At 49.7% G+C, this 20,826-nt stretch overlaps 1 protein-coding gene across 11 annotated transcripts in view; it reads right to left on the reverse strand.

Moving 5' to 3' along the window:
* Nucleotides 1–1,749: 1,749 nt before the first annotated feature.
* Nucleotides 1,750–20,826, reverse strand: part of FMNL2 (formin like 2) — a 152,839-nt gene continuing 133,762 nt past the window's right edge. For 2 of the 11 annotated variants that reach the window (XM_037397774.1, XM_037397780.1), the window contains 15 exons: nt 20,292–20,393; nt 19,052–19,367; nt 18,409–18,609; nt 17,223–17,243; nt 14,905–15,029; nt 13,460–13,662; nt 12,060–12,294; nt 11,331–11,399; nt 11,080–11,160; nt 10,595–10,724; nt 10,256–10,419; nt 9,887–9,988; nt 9,290–9,388; nt 8,556–8,679; nt 1,750–3,902 (listed from right to left, as the gene is read on the reverse strand). In XM_037397774.1, coding sequence (XP_037253671.1) covers nt 3,793–3,902; nt 8,556–8,679; nt 9,290–9,388; nt 9,887–9,988; nt 10,256–10,419; nt 10,595–10,724; nt 11,080–11,160; nt 11,331–11,399; nt 12,060–12,294; nt 13,460–13,662; nt 14,905–15,029; nt 17,223–17,243; nt 18,409–18,609; nt 19,052–19,367; nt 20,292–20,393 — 2,082 coding nt within the window. In that variant the 3' untranslated portion in view covers nt 1,750–3,792. Of the gene's footprint in view, nt 3,903–5,290; nt 5,385–6,704; nt 6,840–8,555; nt 8,680–9,289; nt 9,389–9,886; nt 9,989–10,255; nt 10,420–10,594; nt 10,725–11,079; nt 11,161–11,330; nt 11,400–12,059; nt 12,295–13,459; nt 13,663–14,904; nt 15,030–17,222; nt 17,244–18,408; nt 18,610–19,051; nt 19,368–20,291; nt 20,394–20,826 lie in introns of all 11 variants that reach the window. The other 9 variants (XM_037397779.1, XM_037397783.1, XM_037397777.1 and 6 more) reach the window with 7 other exon arrangements.

Genomic DNA, 20,826 nt, shown 5'->3' on the forward strand with positions numbered 1-20,826 from the left:
TGGTGTCAGGGGACTCCTCACCCACTTGCTTTCCTTAGGGCTCCGGGGGCCCTGCACCTCCCTGAGTTTGGTCAGGCAGGACTTGTGGTAGTTCCTTGTATCTAGTAGTGTGTTTAACATAATCTGGGACGTTGCCAGCAGAAGCAGCTTTGTTCCAGGTTTCTCCCCAGTAGCAAGTGGCTTTGCTGAGCATGGCAGGACGGCCGGTAGTTGATGTGCCAACAATGTACAATCAGCGGAGACTTTAAATGGGATTTTTGTTAACTTTGTAAATTCACTTTCCAGGATTTCCATTTTAAAAAGCGTAGATAGTATAGTGGGTAGTGATGCCCAAGTGGAAAATGGACTAACAAAGGGTTTAGAGACCATGAGGGAAACTGAAATCATGTCTTAGGTGGGTTTGACACTGATGTAGCACTGGGATGCGGGAAGGTAGCGCACGCTCGACTGCTTTAGTTTGACAGCTCACAGCGGTTTGCAGACACGTTAGAACTTATGTATGATATTTTGTTATTGCCTTGCATTTGCGTAATGAAAGAGTGTTTCTAAGTAAATATTACTTTTAAAAGGTTTGCCTTTATTTTTCCATTAAAAATAAAAAACCTGTAAATGTAAATTATTCTAATGGATTTTTTTTTTTTGTATTTCTTAATTAGATCTTACAAAAGAAATGCATCTCAAAATGCAGCTGCTTGCAGAACAGTCCTCGCAAGGCACAATGTCGCTTTTTAAGGGAAATGAGTTTAAGGTTTGGGGTTTGGTTTTTTTCCTCCTGTTTCATAGCCTTGCCTGTTTTTTTCCCCCCTGCTGGCACGGTGGCACACTGGTGGGAGGGCTGTGCCATACTTGCACAGGGCAGCAGCGAGCCTCCGTGCCTCGTGCCTGGCCAGCACTGCAGCGCCCTGAGCTCAAACTCTGTTTCCACCGTGAAATGGAACAGATTTTGAGCAAGATCGATTATTTATCAGTTTTAATGGTGTCTACGGCAGCGTTTAAATCTGACTTACATTTGCTTTGCACAGCCTTCACGCAGCCCCCCAGCCCGTGTGGGAGTTTAGTCCCAGTCCCAGCTCTGTGCCCGCTCCCATCCCGAGCACCAGCAACTGTTAAACCCTTTCAAAAATTAAATCTGAATTTTGGTGAATGTAGGAAGTGGTTCTCTTTAAGTTTAGGACTTAAATATTTGTGCTGTTTGGGGTTTTTTCGGTGTGTGTACAAGGAACGGCCGATCGCCCCGCCTTTTCCACAAAGGGGGTGGCATCTGCTGCAGCCACGCTCTGGCCCAGCAGCTCCTGCTGCAGCCGCTGCTCTCGGCTCTGCTGCAGCTCAGGGAAACCAAAGCTGCGAACTACCTGGGGAATTATTTGTGGCTGGCAGCGGAGGTCGGGCAGTCAATGCCAGGACCCCTGTAAAGGCGGCCTGGGCTGGGGGGTGAGGACTGCGGCGGGGGTAGAAGCGCTGCGGAGGTTCCCTTCCCCAACCCCAACAGCCCCAAAGGATTACACTTTGCGGGGGACACGCACCAAAGGATAGAAAAAAGGGCTGGGGGGAAGCCCCAGGGTGCATTTACAGTCACTGAGCGATCCGTGGACAAAAGCAAAGCACGAGTGGTGGTAAAAACCACCCCAAAACCACCCCAGCACCCGGGCTCGTGCTCTGCCGCCAGCCCCCGGTGCTCACCTGTCAAATATCACCATTTGTGGAAAAAATGTAAAAGTGACAAAAAAAAGCCCCATATGGATTACTGTGTAGTAGTGTAAATAGTTTATTTGATCTTATGCCAGGAACAGATCAGGGAAGTAACATGAACTGCTTTTATAAAACACTTCTAATATTGCTAAGAAGCAGGTCTATTACTAGAAAAATATTAAAGAGAACATGCCAGTGTTATATTCTAGTTGTATGCTACTTTTTGTCTTCAATTAAAAAAATACCTTGGAGCTTAAGAACATGAGAGCTAGTGCTTTTAACCATTTGCCTAATGATTGATTAAATTAATTGTCAAATTTTCTTACACAGATTACTACGCCCTTCTGTCACTTCCAGTGAAGAACGAGGCGGTTTGGCATGTTCTCTTTAGCATGTCAGGTACACGGTGCTGTAAATGCAAGGAGGTGGCAGTTTTTAAACTTCCTGTAAATAGGTAAGCAGAGGTCAATGTGGTAACTTTGAGCCCCAAACTGTCCATTTAGTTAAATATAAAAACAAAAACTATAAGTTAAAATAACATTCAGATTGTATAGCACAGGCTGATGCTTTTTTTTTTTTTTTAAACAATATTTACAATATTACCCAGAGGCTAAAGTGGGAATAAGAGAGAAGTGTAAAAACCATAAAAAACTGCACCAATTTTGTAGCAAAATATCTGTACATTTAAAAACAGATTATCATATAACTACACATTATCCAGGAAAAAAAAAAAAATGGGACCTTCACCAGTGGTTCACATAAGCACAACATAAAAGAAAAAGAAATTCAGTGGTTAAATACTATACAATAAATTTTACAATTAACATATGGATGCAGTGAGACCAGGAAAGGTAAGCTGGAAGCAAAACGTAGCTTGGGAAGTACAAAGTTCTCGTCCATCCAGTTCTTCACTTCTGAGAAGATCGTGTACCCTGCCGCCACGGACTCGGCTTCGCCTTGCTGCTCTGGGATCTGGTGCAAACCAGCGGGGGGGGGGGGGGGGGGGGGGCACGATGCTGCTAAAGGGGGTCTGGCGTCCCTTTTTATGCTTTACAAATGCGACACAACCTGTAACCTACCAGGATTTTTCAGGCCGGGCTTCCCTTGGCTAACCAAACAATCCTTAGCAGGGAACCTGAGCTGGATTGTCCAAGGAACTCAGAGCCGGAGCGGGGTATTAATCCTACGGAGCAGGGCACAGGATGACTCCGCGCGGGTAACTGAACTGCAACGGTCCTCGGAATCCTAATACTGATTACTGAGATGTTAATACCTTAGTGCGAATTAATAAATACACTGTTATTCAAAAGCTGCCTCTAGCTGAAGAACATAGTACGTGCCTTGGCCACCCTCCTCCTTTTGTGCGCTGGCGTTTGCCCCCCGGCACCCCGCGCTCGGCACGACCTCACGGGGAAGACGCGTGGTCGTTCGCTACGCGTCTTGTGATCACCGATGGACACGGTGCCACATCCCAGCTACAGTGGTGTGGAGTCTGTGTGGTGGGAAAAGGTACGGGTCTCTTCTTGGAATTATTTCCACATTACATATAGAAAGCCCTTAAATGTATTCCTTTTTAATCTTTAAAAAGAAACCAAAAAACCCCCAAACAACCCCAACCCAAAAAGCCACTAAGTGCAGCTGAAGCCAAGGTTAACCCCTTGGCGGACAGCACAGGAATGCATTTAAAAGCAGAGCACGTCCAAGTATTACCTGTTTACAACCAGTCGGGATGCGGGTCAGGTCCACAGGAGACCAGTCACTAACCTTTTATAGCATCAAACCAAACTAAACACCCAAAACAACACGTATTTTACATTTTGGTTAAAAATACTGAATAATGTATTGGTGTAAAAAGATACCCAATCAAATCAAGTCCTATTGCTTTGATTAATTTGAGCAGGTACTTCAATTATAGGCACTTGTTAGCTACGGTTGAGTGGAGAGCCCATCGCTGACATTCCTATGTGTTTTCTAGGTCTCGGAGCCCCTTAGAAGGTAAATTTGACTGTCCCCAAGGCTGTAAATGAGTGGCAGAACACAGAGTTCACACGGACACCGTATCACTCGAGCACCCCCTTTCCTTGACACCTGCAGGTCTCCAGCTCACATGGTTATTTCAGCACCGTTTGCAGAGCGCAAGTTCTGATCATCAAAGCGCCGCCTGACGCTTCTCCTCACCGCGTCGGCCCGTCGGTACGGCTGGTTTCTAAGATCTGCGGAGAGGAAAGCGGCGTTCGTCATCACGCAGGGCTCGCCCGCGCCCACCCACGCACACACACGCGCACACACGCGGTCTAGACAAGGAAGAAGTCCTGCTGGAAGCCAATCAAAGCAGCTTGTGTAGGAACAGGAGAAGGGATTTCACCCCAACGAGAGCAGAAGTGAGCAAATACTGACGTGCCCTTCTACTACGCACCCAAGCAGCAGGTAATACTGGTGAAATGCGCTGAAATGCTGGTGAAACTAAATGGAGTTATGCCGTCAAGTTAGTCTGAGCGGCTCCCCGCCCACGGGCTGCTCGTGTGCGGGGGTGTCAGCCAGGAAGGCAACGTCAGCTGAAATCAGTTTGCCTGACGTATGCCTTGCTCCCTCACGCAGCCTCTCAAACACTAGCGGGGGCCGAAGATTTTTTGAAGCGGGATGAAGCTCACTAGAGGTGTGTGACCCAGGGGACGATGGTGCAAGTGTTCAGCAGCGCAAGGACGGCCCTAGGACCCCTGTACACCCTCTGAGCTAAAAGAGGGTGCCCTGGGAAAAAGCAGCTGGCACGCTGCGGCCGTCCTGCCCCACTGCCGCCATCTCGCCCGGCTGCAGAGATGCTTCGTTAGCCAAAGGCAGCAGAGAGGCCAAAACCCTCCGTCCTCCTCCTCGCCAGCAGCAAAGCCTGGCCCAACCCGCCCTGCTGCTGCTGCTGGGGAGGCAAGAGCTCGGGAGGGAGGAGGAGGGAACACCGAGCGTGCGACGGGTGGAAGCATGGAGAAAGCCGGAGATGGACATGTTGATGGAAGGCTGTTCCATGTGTTACATGTGCTGTTCCATGTGTGGCTACGATAGAACAGGCACAACTGGAACACTAGACGGCTAATTCCAGTTAAAATACTTCTCACCTGGACAACAAATTTGCACTGGATCGGGCAAACCCTCCCTCGCATTTCCCAGATGACTTATGCCCTGGTTTAAGTACAGCTCCCCAGCTTCCCAGCTCTCGGCATACCCAGCAGACGGTGCCCATGCTGGGGGCTGCCCTCGCCCACCTGGGCACGGGGAGCTGCCGGGTGTCCATCTCTCAGGCCCTGCTCAGTGGCCGTGGCAGGGCTGAGATGGGGCAGCAGGACCTCCAGGGGACTACGGGGCCGAAAACTGGGGGACGAGGCTGCCTGTCTCGGGCTAAACTTGGAAGAGGAAGGGCCAAAACAGAGAGAGTGTGAAGACGGTCACCAGCCAACAGCCTGTGGATCCGCTACGCCACAGAGGGTGAAAATAAATGGCCCCAGTCTCCACTGGCCTTTAGGCTCTCACCAGTATTACACTTAGCCACAACTACCAAGAGGCTGCCTGCCATACAGAGAGAGGAGGAAGCTAAGTAAAAAGTGATGCTTGCCAGCTCTGTGTATCCTCCACCACCGGTGTGCTAGAAGAAATCCTTACCCTCGAGTGAACATTTGGAAATTTAGTGATATTATTCTTCTTTAGGGCTAAACAGAAAAAAAAAACAAAACAAAACAAAACAAAACACAAAATGATGGTTAAGTAAAAAAATGGGATGGAAAATGAAGAGCAAGTCAACTCAGCGTTCAAAACTCCCAGGCACGTTAGCCAACAGCAAGAGGGGGGAGGCCAAGGCTACGAGAGGGGGTTAGGCACGGAGAGGAAAGGACAGCAGGGCCACCCTCGCCTCTCGCTAACCAAATTCCAAGCTGCTTTGAAGATTGGCTCCAGGAAGATAACAGCAATTAACTCGAAAGAGCAAATAACCGTTGAGCTGATTATAGTTTGCAATTTTATTAGAAGCATATATAAAAATACATATCGCAAAAGTGAAACACTGTTGTCTTCTTAAGCCTCTGAGTCCTTAAGCCAAGACAACAGTGTTAACAGACATGCTGGGTTAAAGACGCCCTTCTCAGACTTTACACCACACGATGTAAATTGCTCAGTTCCATGTCAAGCTTCTCATAGTCGCAATTTCTGCGGTTCTGGCACGCAGCGAAGCGTTCCCCCAGCGCTGCCCCTTCTCCCCTCCCCGCCTGGTTCCTGCGCCGCTGCCGCCACCGAGCCCAGCCCCAGCGCTGCACAAAGTCCAAGCAAACTGGAGCTGGTTAGCACTCCGTAAACATTTCTGATTTTACTTAGATAAAGTTGGCATGGAACTGAAAGAAGTTAAATATGGATGTGACCAAATGAGCAAAGATTTTTAGGCTGTTCATCTTAATCCTGTATCTCACATGCAAGCATGCAGGTGCTGGTTAAAACGGCTAAAGCGCAACACTCCTCGCAGAGGACGTACGTTATTACAGACGACCCTTCCAAGGCAGAGAGCAAACCCCAAGAAAGTCCCACTTAGCTCATGCAGCCCGAGCCCGTAATTTTGCTTTGGCATACAGCTGACATGCATTTCACACAGGCAGATGACTGGCGTACAGAGAAGATCCGTAGGCCAGAAGAGGTGACATAGAAAAGCCAAGTGAACCGTCACTTTTTGACTGCATTTGATCTCCTCAGTCGTGTGAACTGCAGGAAATCTGCACCGAATCTACTGTGACTTCCACCACTTGCTGTTCTATGGCATTTGTCATGAAGGTGAGAGATGCCTTTGAAACGCAAGGATGGCCAAAAACATCAAGCGCAAAGTTGATGGGATGGAATAAAAAGTTACTGAAACACAAGAACATGCAACAGAGGTGACATAAATACAACAACTTCAGGTGGACGCTGGACATTACTATACACTCAACATTCACATGATCCTGGCTGAGATCCGTACAAATGGAGAAGTGTCAAAAATCTACAGCAACCTTTCTTTTTTCTAAGAGCATCAGATGTGAAAGAGGAATAGTTTTAGTAATGGAATTCCTCAGTGAGAACAGGTTCGCAGAAAAACCGAGAGCCCCGCTTGGCGGTTCGAGCGGTAAAGGGCACAGTCTTCAGCACTGCATGGGAATAACAGCCAAACAGACAAACAGAGCCGTGAGAAGCGGAGCTATCGCATTAGTACAGTGTTAGTGCTCGGTTACGGACACCCAGGGACGGTTTCGCACGTTCTGACCAGCTGTCTAACAGCCCTGCACCTGGGTAGGCGTCGGGAACAAGGCAGTTTTAAGTCTTTGAGTAAGTATTACTTATATTACATCATTTGCAGCGGGTTTGGGAGACTATTGCTAAACGTGCTCCAGAAAAGGGTGTGCTGTTAGACAGGGCTCTGCTCCAGATCAGCAGAGCTTCCCTGGGCACCTGATGAGGCACTATCCAATTAGAAATGACACTTTTGATCATTTCCATACCACTGACAGAGATCCCACGGGCCAGATTCAAGCAACCTTAGTCCCACCTGCCTTTCTGTGCCTTGACCTTCATTATGACGTGGTTTGAGGCCCACAGAGGCATCCCCGTAGGGGGGAATACTAGGCACAAGACCACAGGAAATGTTTGAGCCTGGCACTCCCTCCACTGGACTGTCTTTTGCATGTGGATGGTCTTCTGCCACACCATCTGTTTCTCCCACAGATCAGGAGAACCACTTTACCAATTAAACAAGCTTCCAGGAGTCTGAAGGAGTTGTAGTAGAAGCAGTAACAGATTAGATATTATAGCAACTCTGCCCTTTAAAGAACATTATCTTGGGAAGATATTAATCAAGGTTAAAAAAAGCTGTGAAAGCTTCAAGCGTTTCAGCCCTGTCATCTAGTTGGGCTTCACTTAGTGAGGGGTAGAACAACTCTTCCACCCTCCTGCAGGAAAAACTCATGTGAAAAACTTCCAGGAGCAGGAGCCAAGGAAATCGTGCCCAAAGACCTTTTCTGAGCTTCTGTGTAATGGAAACAAATGACTGTAGAGCCATCAAAGCGCTACAATGGTGTTCCTTCCACACCGCAGGTGAAGAACATGCAGTAAAATTGAAGTACTGCAATCAGAGCAGCTGTAGAGATTAAAAATTATTTGACTCCTGAGCAAAATGCAGTTTGGAAGGCGGCTCTTTTTAGCAGCAAATATCTGCACCAAACTCCTGGCTGTGTGTGACTACGACAGCGGGTTCTGCCCTGTCCCCAAAGGCCTAAGCTGGGGTCAGCGCAGACTGTGCCTACCGATCTGAGCAGTAGTAAAACCAGAAGCAGTTTAAGGTCATAAATCATTCAGGTTTGACTAAATGATTTGCTGTAACTGTGCAATAATGTGGTGCAATTACTGTTAGTACATTTTAATGAAAATGTAGGCTCTTAATAATGTTAAGCATCCATCATTCATTCCATTTATGGGGAAAAAAGGTTTCTGGGAAAGATCTGCACAGCATGCATATCCCCACCGGAGCATCCGCTGCAATCAGGCGCTGGACTGGCTACTCTAACGCTCAGCGAATGACTCCATCCGCACATGCCGACAGAGAAGAGCAAAGAAACCGAGCACGTGTCCAAGGTCTGCGCACAGCGTTGGCAGCGGACACGTAAAGGTAGGTCGCTGGGGTCTGTTTGTTATGTACCATTAGCAAAAGTCTCTATACTTGTTTCATATCATATAAACAATGTCCTAAGCTGTGCTCGAGTTACACTTGTTTAAGAAGTACATGAAGCACTTACAATAGCTACTAGGCAGGTACACATTCCTATCCCTTGTGAAAGGGCCTCCAAGATTACAGAACAAAAGGTGTTTACCTGTTATAATATCTTCAATAGCACCATCCTTCCCTTCGTACACATGCCTGTTATCCTTGACTTGCCGCCGTCTGAGCTCTGCAATCAGCTCTTGCTGCTGTCTCTTTGTTTTATGTGACGGAGACTGAAAGCAAAGAGGAGAGGGTTTGTCAGGACTGACCTCCAGCTATCCTGTTTCTTCCCGATTGTGAAACGTCGGCTGATCCCACTGGCAGCAACCAGCAAACAGTGACTGCCAGTTCTCTGCCCACTTTTGTAAGACGAGGAAGATACACGTGCGCGATAAGCTCCCGTCCCATGGGGAGGACGTGCACAGTCACAAGCTAAGCCGGCTGCCGAGCTGCTTTTCTTTCTAACACATGTAACCCACTTCCAAGCCTTTTCAGCACTTGGAACTGGAGCCCCAAGCTCCTACCTCTGAAAAGCATTAGGGGAACAAGGAGAATGGGCTTTCCTTCCGAGGAGAGTTTAGCCAATGGCAACATGGATGAGGTGACTTTCTGTATATTCAGTTTTTCTTAATTTCGCAGACTTCAAAAGCAGCAGAACCATACACCATAACCCTTTCAGCTTATTTCTGTTCTCTCCACCTAAGGAGAAAGCTTCCAGAGACTATTTCTAGGCAACTACAAATTGGGCAACTAAACTGCTTATACAGAGCTGAGGTTTCTGAACTATCAGGAAAAACACATGAACACGATGGCTCCTGCCTGTAAGACACATCTGTTTCATACCTTTTGGTCCTGTTGCTCCATCAATGCTTCTTGTTCCATAAGTTTTTCCATTAAGGCCTGTTCCTGCTTTTTTCTCAACTCATTCTCTTCTTCTGCTTGCTATTATATCACAAAAAACACAGGTTACAGCTTCCAACTGCTATAGGGAACCCAAACATTACAAATGAGTAACCCCATCACCCGCTACCGCGGGGCTCTCCGAGGAAGCAAGCGGAGGTGCTGCAACGCAGTCTGCAAAAACTGGGCTGGGAAAGACCCTCCTAGGTCACACACACCATCCTCTCCCAGTCCCAGGAGACACATATTCAGGGTTAAAGGTGTAAGCTCAGCCACCCAGATGATTTCTGAGGATCCCTCCAGCGCCTTAAACAGCTGTGCTGCTGTTCAGCCCTGACAATAACCCCGGAACAGCTGCCTGTGCTGCCCCCACTGCTGGTGCTATGCTGTCGGGGTGGCTCAGTGCTATGCTGTTGGGGTGGCTCACGCTGCCCCAGAGCTACAGGGAGCCACAAGCCAGAGTTTTGGGAGCCTGGAGCCACAGAGGTACCAGACTGGGCTCAGAAGGACAGAACAGAAGAGGAGGATGCTCCTGGTTACCTTGTAGGCCTTCACAAACCGGACAAACACTGGGAAAAAGACCGAAGGGGGTGTCGTCTTGGGATTCTCCCCGAAGTACTTCACAGCATCATCAAAGGCATCCTGCAAAAGGCACAGACTGACTGCGCTGCACGTACTTCAAGAGAAGCTCACCATCCCACACTGCAGCATTCACTGTAAAGGGTCTAGCTTTTGCCTGCACATGACACCCTTGGCTCAGAGCAGCACATCTGCATCAGCACTTGAACTTGGGAACAGACACACAGCGCTGCTGCCCCTCTCCTCCTTGCTGTGTGCACATCCTTTGCAGTGACACGCTGCTCACCGTGTCACTCGCCTTCTCGCCAAACCCTGAGAATAAAAATATACCTGGGCTATTTTGGCATCGTCCTGCAGTTTCTTCAGCTTCCCTTCATTGTTCTGAATGAACTCCTTCAGCATCGTGTTGTGGTCATGCATGGTGTACTCGCGCTTCGTCAGGTCCAGGCCCCTCTGCAGCTCCTTCACGTCCAAGAGGACGTTTTCAAGAGACACTACGAAATAAAACAGAAACGCTGCATCACTCCCACTGTGCAAGTGTCCGGAGCCACAGTCTGAACGATTTCCCCACCCAGAAGAGCCCCCACAGCCCCTGCATGGTGTGCCGTGAAGTCCTTCGCATGGCATGCGTGCCACCACCGCTCACCAGGCACAGGAGGGTCACAGTACCTGCAGCAGCCTTCTCCACGTAATGAAGCTCGTTGTAGAAGAGGGACACGTGCTGGTACTTCTCCTTGACCACGTTAGAAATATAGTGCAGCAGAGTCTGCTTTCGGTCTGTTGACTTTGTTTCTAGGAGCTGGGGAGAAAAGGCAAAGAGGCTGCTTGGGTGGAGGGGCAGCAGGCTCTAAGCAAAGCGACTCGACTGGTGCTTCTCCAGCTGAGGGGTGGCTGTAAAAGCTTGTTTAATTGTTTAGCAGGTGGGTGTGGAGCTGTGGACTCCAGAGCTTCTGAAGACACGTGCCTTCTCCTAAGCAGCTCCCCCAAAAAAAGATAAGCAAAGCAAACTCATCCTGCCTGGCAGTGAGCGCCTTCCCTGCTGCTGCTCCGTCTTCACCGGCTGGAAAGCACCGACCGAGTGCCCCAGCAGCCCCTCGCCGCGGCCATGAACCGCATTCCCACCGCTCCCCACGAGGCAGCTCCAGTTTACTTACCAGGTCTAAGCTCTGTAGCTTAAATCCATACACAGCTCCTCGTTTACTGCTGTTCATGTAGTTTCCAAGAGCCAAGATTATCTGCCAGGATGAAACAGAGTAGAGCACAGATTTTCAGGACAAACGCAAGGCACTTTAGGAAGCTCTGGAACGAGAGCCAGTAGGGCAGCATTGGCGTACAGCTCCGGCGTGTGTAAGGGGGGACACCGGTGAGTGATGGAGATACCGAACTTCTCTAAAATCAGACCTACCTCCAGTATCTTCTTAAGTTTTTGGGATGACTTTATTGAGACAGATGCAGCTATTATTGCGTGAAGTTGCTGCAGGTAAACACAGGAAGAGCTTTAGTTAATGCACGCCCAAACGCAAGAATAAAATTAAGCTCTACACACTCACATTCTGAAAAAAAACTCTTGTTTTTCATCCACACCATGAGCCCTGGCATAAATGTTATCCTGCCCTGACACATCAGGATTGCACACAGTTCATCTGCGCCGTGGATTTACCACACTCAGATGTGGCTGGGTAAAAGCGTATTTACATTTCAATCCTTGTGACTGTGGAAGATGCATCAGGCTGGACGGGACACACTTCAAAGAGCCCAGGGACCAGCACTGCTAACACTCCCTAGCAGTCCAGGCTACAAGGTGCAATACAAACAGCACCTGGGGTATCAGAGTCACTGATATATGAAAATATAGCCAGAAAACCACTTTTTAATTTGTGTGTTTCTCATTCTGTCCCTGTGAGAAGGTAAAACCACCAGCTGACTTTCAAACACTCTCTCCCATCTTAGAAAAATTAAAACCTCTATCATCTTTCCACCGACAGCCCCACACCAGCGTGTGGCTGCAGGGCTCCCTGCAAGCTGGCCCGTGCCCTGCAGCTCTTGGGGGGAGGCTGGACCCCCCGGAATGCTGGCCCTGGTCCTGCACAGCCACAGATCGCACTGCTGTCTCCGGGGCTAGCCCCTCGCTCACCGGGGTCAGCATCTGGATGCTTTCTGCAAAGTTGCCTATGAAGGCCATGATGGTCATCTTCTGCATTAGCCTCTCGATCTTGCTGAACTGCATCATGAACCGGTCTTCGTCCGACAGGTTCTCGATGGGTTTCCTTTCCCGCTCGTAGAGCCGCAGCACTTTCACTTCATTCTCAGTGGGCAGGAACCGCATGAGGCATTCCACAAAATCCACTGGCAACGTTTTCAGGTCAAACCTGCGCGATAGCGAACCACAAGCGGTGTTACGACAGAGCCCTATGCAAAATGACGGAAATGTAAATGATGTGAGAAAGCTGCCAAAGGCAGCTCTGCCTCCTGCGCTGCTTGGCTACAGGTGAGCCCGAGCCAGGGAAGCAATGAGAAGCTATGAAGCAGCCGTGGCTACTCCAGCTCTTGTTGCCCTGGCTGGGGTGGGGGGCACGGTCCTGCACACGAAGCCCCTGCACGTGAGGCTGCGAGCAAGGCTGCTCGGCTGATGGCAACGGTGCTGCTGGGCACCCTGTTTCTGTTTCCAGAGACGTGGTCATTCCCCCCAAGCCCTCCACGGTCACACATTTTTATCAGCGAAGATAGGCGGGGAGGACCAAATGCCAGTTTTATTTAATTTGAGCCGGAGCCCCGTAAACCGCAACTTCTGAAGCTGCCTCCATCTGCAGCGGGTCTGGGTCCCCCTCCCCACCCAAATCAGGCTTGTGCATCCAGATTTTGAAGATTTTCCTTAACAGAGATGTTTGCCACGGCCGCCAAGTACCACCAAGTGCTTTGGGATGGGTTCGGATGAGCCCCAAGGAGCAGGTACACCTGTGCTCCGTCCCCGGGAGCTGCCGGCGAGGGTCCGTACCTGCGCGGGATGGCGCGTCGAGCCGCTCGCTGCACTCCCGTGGGGAGGGTCTGCCAGGCACCTCGGGCACTCCTGCATCGCACCGGGGTTCGGTACCGCCTGGGGCCACCCCACAAACCTCATTCTATGCAAAACCCTTCCAGTGCTCTTAGACAAACTCGTGCTTTACAGAGCAAACTCAAATAGTCGCATCTTCCTGGCTTCGGAGGGAGCTGTGCACCAGAAAGTACTGCGCAGATAGAACGAGAGGTGCACCGTGTGACGGCATGCTGAGGGTATACAGGAATTGACTTCTTTAATAAAAGAAGCGTTTAATTGTTAAGCCTAAACAGTGATCCAGTGACATAAACCTAAAGGTTTTTATTTTAGTTCAAGGGAATTTGATTTCTGGGAATTCAAAATGGTTCCATCCTTACTCCTGGATTTTTTCCAGATGCAAAAACATTTGTATCAACTGCCAATTCAAAAAACCATTCCACTTACCAAAAAACACAGTAAATCCTGAACATGATTTCTTTGCTGACAAGTGTTTTACTTACACGTGAATAGCTTTGCATATTTCATCTGCCGTCTTTCCAGCTTTTCTTAAAGTAATGGCAAGATTTTTGGCCCTGTTGGCATCCAGTAATGTGACTTTGTTTGACCCTTTCTGAGTTATCTTTTGCTTGCTCGAAGTAAGATCAATAGCTGGACCTTGGGCTTTTGTTTTGAATATTTCTTCAAACTCATCCACATTTAAATCCTAAAAAGGAAAGAAAATGATTTATCCCTCCCGCAGTGAAGACTAAAACCTCTGCTGCCTAGGACTGTGCCAGAACTGCAGTACGAGCCTTGCAGCGGCCAGGGCCACATCACAGTACTCTGATCGGGGGCTGCAGGATGCAACAACCAGGCGCTCCCGAGCTCGGGATCGGGAAAGCTGGCCTCCACCCCCCGCAGCCCCACGCATGCTCAAAAGCTCAGGAAAATACTCGTGTTAGCACTCGTGCTTTACGCAGCCATGTGCACCTCCAGGGCACAGGGAGCTGCGAGCCCCGCGTACCCAGCTCTGCCCCGTGCTGCCCCAGGCGCCGCTCCCTGGCACGCGGCTGCCCACCCACGCCTGACTCCTGCAGACCTGACCAGCGATTTTAGGCTGGGAAAAATGCATCTTCCTCATCTCGGGTGATGTGTTTTAAAGACAGGCACACAACAGGTATATACTTTTGTACTGGTTTCAGCTGGGAAAGAGTTCATTTTCTTCTCAGTAGCTGGTGCAGTGCTGTGGCTTGGATTTGGTGAGAGAACAGTGTTGATAACGTGCTGATGTTTTTAGTTGTTTCTGGGTGATGTTTATACTAAGTCAAGGACTTCTCAGTTCCTTGGGCCCTGCCAGCGAGAGGGATGGAGGGGCACAGAAAACTGGGAGGGGACGTGGCCAGGACAGAGGACCCAAGCTACCCAAAGAGGTATTCCATACCATATGGCATCATGCTGAGTATATAAACGGGGGCAGGAAGAAGGAAGGGGGGGACATCTGGCACTGTGGCGTTTGTCTTCCCGAGTAACCGTGTGATGGAGCCCTGCTGCCCTGGGATGGCCGAACGCCTGCCTGCCCGTGGGAAGTGGGGAATGAATCCCTTGCTTTGCTGTGCTTGTGTGCGCGGCTTTTGCTTTACCTATTAAATTGTTCTTATCTCAGCCCTCGAGTTTGACATTCCTTTCCGATCCCCCTCCCCATCCCTCTGGGCGAGGGGGAGTGAGCGAGCGGTGCGTGGTGCTGGGTTGCCGGCCAGGGTTAAACCATGACAACCCTTTACAACCGATACTACCAGCTGCCACCCCCCCTTCTCACCCGAGGCACTCTCACCAACCTGCTGGGTACTGGGACCACTGGGTGAGCCCTTTGCCACATCAGCGCCTGTGCCCTACCCCTGCGAAGGCCGACACGCGCTGGTGTTACAGACAGAAGCGGGAGGCAGAAGGCAGCAAGCAGCACTCATACCTCCAGGATCCTTTCGTCATCTATTTCGTTGAAGACCGTCCCATTGATCTGGTTGGGTTTGAGGGCGACCCAGTTGAAGACCGGCATGCGGAACTTGGTCTTGATCGGTTTCTTGATTTTCACAGCTAAAGACACCAGAGGAGAGGAAATGACAAATTCCCCCATCGCTGACAAAACACCCCGCATGCCCAGACTGCAGCTTTCGAGTCGGCATTTCAGCACTGGAGGTAGAACTGGCCAGAGCTAAATCATCAGACTGGGAAGCCTGGAAGGATCCTGCTGCCTCAACAGGCACGGCGTGCTGGGAGGCTGCCATCCACCCCCCGCTGCTTCAGCCCCAGCCTCCGCAGGACTGGACTAAGTGCCAGAGGCTGTGAAAACTTCACTGAAGGAAATGTGCTATGACTTTATTACCGCATGTTGTCTGGATTGATTTAAAAGCCCAGGCTATTTTTAAACGTTATAGAAAATGGAGAGAGTGGTCGAATTTAACCCTCTCCGGCTCATCGCAGAGCCCACCCCTGTGCGAGCCGATGCACAGCTGATCTGTGGTCTGTGTCACAAAACTCAATGCAGAATAGGTAACAAGAAAGAAAAAAAGCCCCTTTCCCAAGGTTTTGGCAAGGGGAGCGACCCCTCCCACCGCCTGCTGCAGTGGGGCAGTGCTGCTTCTCACCACGCTTGTCTTTTAAAGCAAAAGGGGGTGGGCTGCAGCACACGTGAGCTTTAACGTGGTGCAAATAACAGGTTTAATCTTCTGGCACGGTGCAGAAGCAGTTAACGACTTAGTAACTTAGAGAAGCTTTGAAAATGAAGACCAAGTCCTACTCTCATTAATCTGTGAACAGAGTACAAGAAAGCAACACTGGAGCAAAGAAAACACTTTTCTATTTCTATTCCTATTCCTAACAGATCTGGAAGGTACATGAATAATTTCGGTAATTCAGGTCTCATTTCTTTGTATCTTGATGTAAACACGATTTTGTAGCAACTAACAACTTCAGGATGTTCGTTAAAGCAATCAGTCAACGTTTTGCTCCTGAATTACCTAGAAAATGAATCGTTTCTTTCAAGCTGCAAACATTAAATAGAAACCCTGGTCCTTCCACTCCAGTGCTGGAAAAAAAGAGCCACGCAGGCTGCAGTGGCGGTCAGCGGCAAAGGCATGCAGGGGACAGCCCCTGCTCCCCCAGCCGAGGACAGATCACGTTTGGTTTCATTCTGTCCCGTGTTTACTCCCGACTCCTGCCAGCCCTGCATCTGTAGCAGGAGCAATCCTCCTAAATATTCAATGCTCTATAGAGATACTAGACTTTTTTTCCCCTCCGTTTCAGAAGATGGCTGGTTTCCCAGGTTGCAAAGCACTTGAGCAAATAATTATTTTACTTTCCCATAACGATTCTGTCTGTATGTTTTTGCCAGGACAGAGACGACCTTTTTGAGGGGACAGTCCTGCTGTGCACCGGAGCTGGGTGAAGGCAAAAACATTTCTCTTGCTTTGTCATTCCACTTTAAAAACCAAGAATCGAGTTGTGTGTCCATGCCCCTTTCAGGCTTGCGCTCATTTTGCAGGGACATCGCAAAGAATAAATTACTGGCAAGAGTATTTGCTTGAAACAAAGAACCGTAAGTGAATAACAGGGAACATACACAACATTCAGCTGTGTATTTTAAGAATTGTATTGGTTACTTCAAAATAATTCCCAAAATAAATAGCTTTTTCCATCTGAAACATCCATGAAAAAGAATTTTCCCATTTGTGCCTAGAGGAGAACAGATTATTTACTGCTCCTGGGTTATTTCAGGATAGGAAAGGAAGCTAACTGTCTCATGGGCCGGTTCCTGATGTAGCTCATCAAAATCTCTCAGAATTTCCCTTCCTCCTCCATTACAGAGCCCTGGCAAGGTGACGTTCCTGGGAGTCATGTCACTGCCAGCAGACCCGTGGGGACGTGTCACTGGCAGCAGACCCCGCAGAGGGGACCGGCAGCCGGCAGGAACTGCCACAGCTCAGCACTGGGCCTCACTGGGAGAAGCCCCTCCTCGGTGCAGCCGGCGCCGGGAGCACGGCTTGAGGACGGCTCAGGATCTTAATTACTCGCTGAAGTGCTTTGCTGAATCGGGGCCTTCTGTGTGCCAAATCCCGATGGCTGACAGCACCCCCAAAGCTACAGCATGCTCCAGCCACAGGTCCCTGCACCAGCCCTCCGCTCCCCACCGCCCTCCCATCACCCGCACAAGTCCACGGGCACACACAGGGGCACAGCACAGAGGGAAACGTGGAGAGGTAGGTGAATACTTAGCAGAAAGCAACCTACAGAAGAGCTTGATTGGCCCATCTTACCAGGAAGCAGAAAGAACAGAGAAAAGAACGTTAGCAACGGTCAGAAAAGCAAAATTTGTTATTTCACTGACTCCCCTCTGACCCGGCAGGTTCCTGCCCTGAGAAACGCTCCCTTCTGCACAGCCACTGTAAGAAAAGGCACTTTCCCTCTCCTACCCCCCTGAAGAACGAAACACCCACCCCAGCTGGCTGGGGGCACCTCTCCCAAGCACTGGTGCAGGGGGCTCAGTGCAGGGGACTTGCCCCGCCGTCGGTGGGCTCAGCGCTGCCCCGGGCAGAAGCAGGACTTGCTCCGCCACCCCCTCCCCAGCGAGCACTGCCAGGGTGCCAGGCCAAGGCACCGGGGTCTGGGCACAAGCCCTGGGGCTCACGGCAGCCCCCCTGCCCCCGGCAGCCCTCCAAGCACCACCATGGCCACATCCAGCCCTGCCACCGCTCCGCACCACGCACTGCAGGACCCCTGCCTGCCCTGCCAAACCCACGGTGAGGGATCAGCCCCAGCCTGTGTCCTGCCTTTTCTGCCTTTTTTTGTTGTAATAACCCTCTAGTTCCATGATACTTTGCACTTCCGGAGGAAACTTTAAAGGCTGGAATACTTTATCGGTCTTCAAAAAAAAAAAAGCTATTAATCAGAGCTCCTTGGTCCCTCTTTCTGGACTCAATGTGCTCTTGAGATTTCCTGGGGAGGGGGCATGATGTGATACCAGTTAGCACTCACTTGTTGCCTGAGATGCTTGGCACATGTCAGAGAGCATATAAAGCTGTGATTAAAGGCTGTCAGTAAATTTTTCTTCCTTCCAAAAAAATTACAGAAAGTTTGCCTTCTCTTTGCACAGATATTTCTTCATGGTTTCTTTCAAAACCGTATTTTGTTTGCTTAAAGCCAAAAATGGTCCGTTTGAAAAATATTTTTGGCAATAGCTTTAGTTTCACTGAAGAAGCCATCTCATCCAGACCAAACCAAAACCATTCGATTGATAAATGCTCTTTCCCTTCATAAGCCCCTCTGGGTGTAATACCCGTGAGAGTTAATGGGTGTGATTTAGGTGACTAACGAAGTCCCACCTTGGTAGCCCAGTGCTCTAGCTGGCGTGCCCTGACCTTGCCTTTGCTTGCCCTGCCAGCGACCAGCACAGCTGGGAGACACGCGGGTGTTTTACCTGCGAGCCCTGAGTTGAACACCACGGTGGGAGAAGCTGTCCCGGGCAGGGGGGGTGCCGACGGCGGCGGTGGGGGAGGCAGCGGAGCTGCAGGAGCCATCTCCAAAGATGGGCCTGGGAGAGGAGGCGGCGGTGGCGGCGGAGGTGGGGGTGGCGGTGGCGGTGGAGGCGGCATCGGCACGGAAACAGGACCATTTTGCACTACAAAATCAAGGGAAAACAAGGTATTACCATGAACACGGACTGAAATATCACAAGCACATGCAGGAAACGTCACAACACCCACCTTACCCCCACTATACACCTCTCCACTGCTATATTTGCCCAAGCATTTGTTGGACCCCTCACCAAAGTACTTCTGTGCATTAACATGGGAGAAAACTACCCTGATGAAGGAAGAGAATATATTTTCCTATCAACTGAAGGGCTCGGGAATGGATCAGACAAACATGGGAGCCACCCAGAGAATGAGTGCAAGCACAGCTGGGGATCTCAGCACCCTCGGCTGCTGCAAGGTGCCACAACCTGCAGGCTCACTACAACTGAAGGCAGTTTTGTCAGGCTGCTGTGACTGTCCCCAGCACAACAAACTCCACCTCCAGGCCCTAGCCAGCCCAAGTCTCTGGGACAGAACGCTTCTCACCTGCCTCTGATGCCATTGCTAAGGCGGGTAGTGGTGGTGGAGGTGGTGGCAATGGTACTGAAGATGCAGCTCCAGCAACCGGTGCGACACACGTTCCAGACACAGCCTCTGACCCTGCTGGTACCATCCCAGAGGCCAGAGCAACAGGGAGGATAGCAATGTCACCATCACCTTTCTTCTGGATCTTAATGGTTCCCTGTTTCTCCAGTTCATGGATCTTTTTCTCCAGCGTTGACTGTCGTTGGATGGCTTCTTCTTTTTCTTTCACCATTTTTCTCAAGGTGTGAACCTGAGTATTTGCATCTTTGTAGATTTCCTGAGAATGCAGCAGAAGCAAAGCATTTGCACTGGTGAAACAGAATACCAGTGCCAGAAACAGAAGAGCCTGACACGGGCTGGTCACTGCACCAGGCTCTAAATAACAGTGAGCTCTGATGCCAACTGTATGCCTTCATTGGTGAGGAAGAATTCATTTCGTGTTTTATCCCCAAGGCAGCAGCATGTACAGTACTGAGTCCTTGGAGCAATCTCACCTGTGGGCACCGACACCTGGGGGTGCAGAACTTCTCATCATCACTTTTTCATGATGCCTCTTATTTTTTCTTACACTGGTCTTAAATATGTAGTGTTGGCACGCTACTTGATTTCAACAGATTATCTGACACCTCGCTGGTGGCTCTGGCTATGAGCAAACGTTGGCCCATAGGGGGAAGCAGGAACGGAGCTCCTGATCTAGAGGGGAAACTGTACCTCCACGTACCCAGAGCAGACCCTCCAAAGGAACCCTGAAAGCAGCCACCCTTTGCGATGATGTTTTAGGCTGAAGTTAGTTAATATTAATTTTTTTTATTAAGTTTGTACACCATGAAGTACCAAGTGAGGGTTGTGCACAGAAAGCTGGCTGTGCCTGACAGCACAGACACAGCGCACTTGCTCCTGCCCCGAAGGACACCAGGTCTACCTCCAGTGCTCCTCTGCGGCCAACCACACGGACAAAGCTCCCAACAGAAATGCTACAGACCTGAGCAGCCTCACTCACTGATTTGCTGGCGTGTTCAGAGTTTTATGTCCATCTTTGAGAACACACACAAGTAATTTTACTTGAAATCTACCCTAGGTTCAAAATTAGGAAGCTAACGAAGACACTTGTCCCAGAGCCGTTACCTCCCATGCACCAAGCACACCGGAGATCGCTCCCGTGACACGTGGCATCCAGCCCAAGCTTTCCCATTGCACTTACCCGAATCACATCCAGTTCTTTGTTTCTTTGCATAAGTTGTTTTTCCAGTTCCACAATCTTTGCCATGGCTTCATTCTCTGTATCTTGGAGTTTTTCAGATAACTATCATTCAAAAAAGAAATAGATTATGTATGTCGGTAACAGTAGTTTTCCCAACCAAAATGTTGAGAATGTGTGTTGGAGCAATGGTACGTGGTACATCGCTGATATTCTACTAAACCCTGAAGTCTCCTTTGGGAAAAAGAAGGGTTCCTGCACTAAGTGTCCCCTCTGACGATGAACGTTATCCTTCAGCTATGACCAGCAGGAACGTGGCCGGACTGTAGCGCTGAACCTGTCCAGGTAAGACAGCCCCCTCTACAATAAAGCACTTTGAATGCAGCTATATTCATACACCCTGAGTCCAATCTGAAACCCCCAAACCCCCCAGAATACCACAATGGCACTATTGCAAAACCACGAGAAGCTGAAATGGCGGAACCTATAAATGTCACCTCTCACAATGAGGCTAATTTGACCAGTAATGAATGAAAGA

The sequence above is a fragment of the Falco rusticolus genome, chromosome 8, assembly GCF_015220075.1.
Source record: "Falco rusticolus isolate bFalRus1 chromosome 8, bFalRus1.pri, whole genome shotgun sequence".
NCBI classification, from domain to species: Eukaryota; Metazoa; Chordata; class Aves; order Falconiformes; family Falconidae; genus Falco; species Falco rusticolus.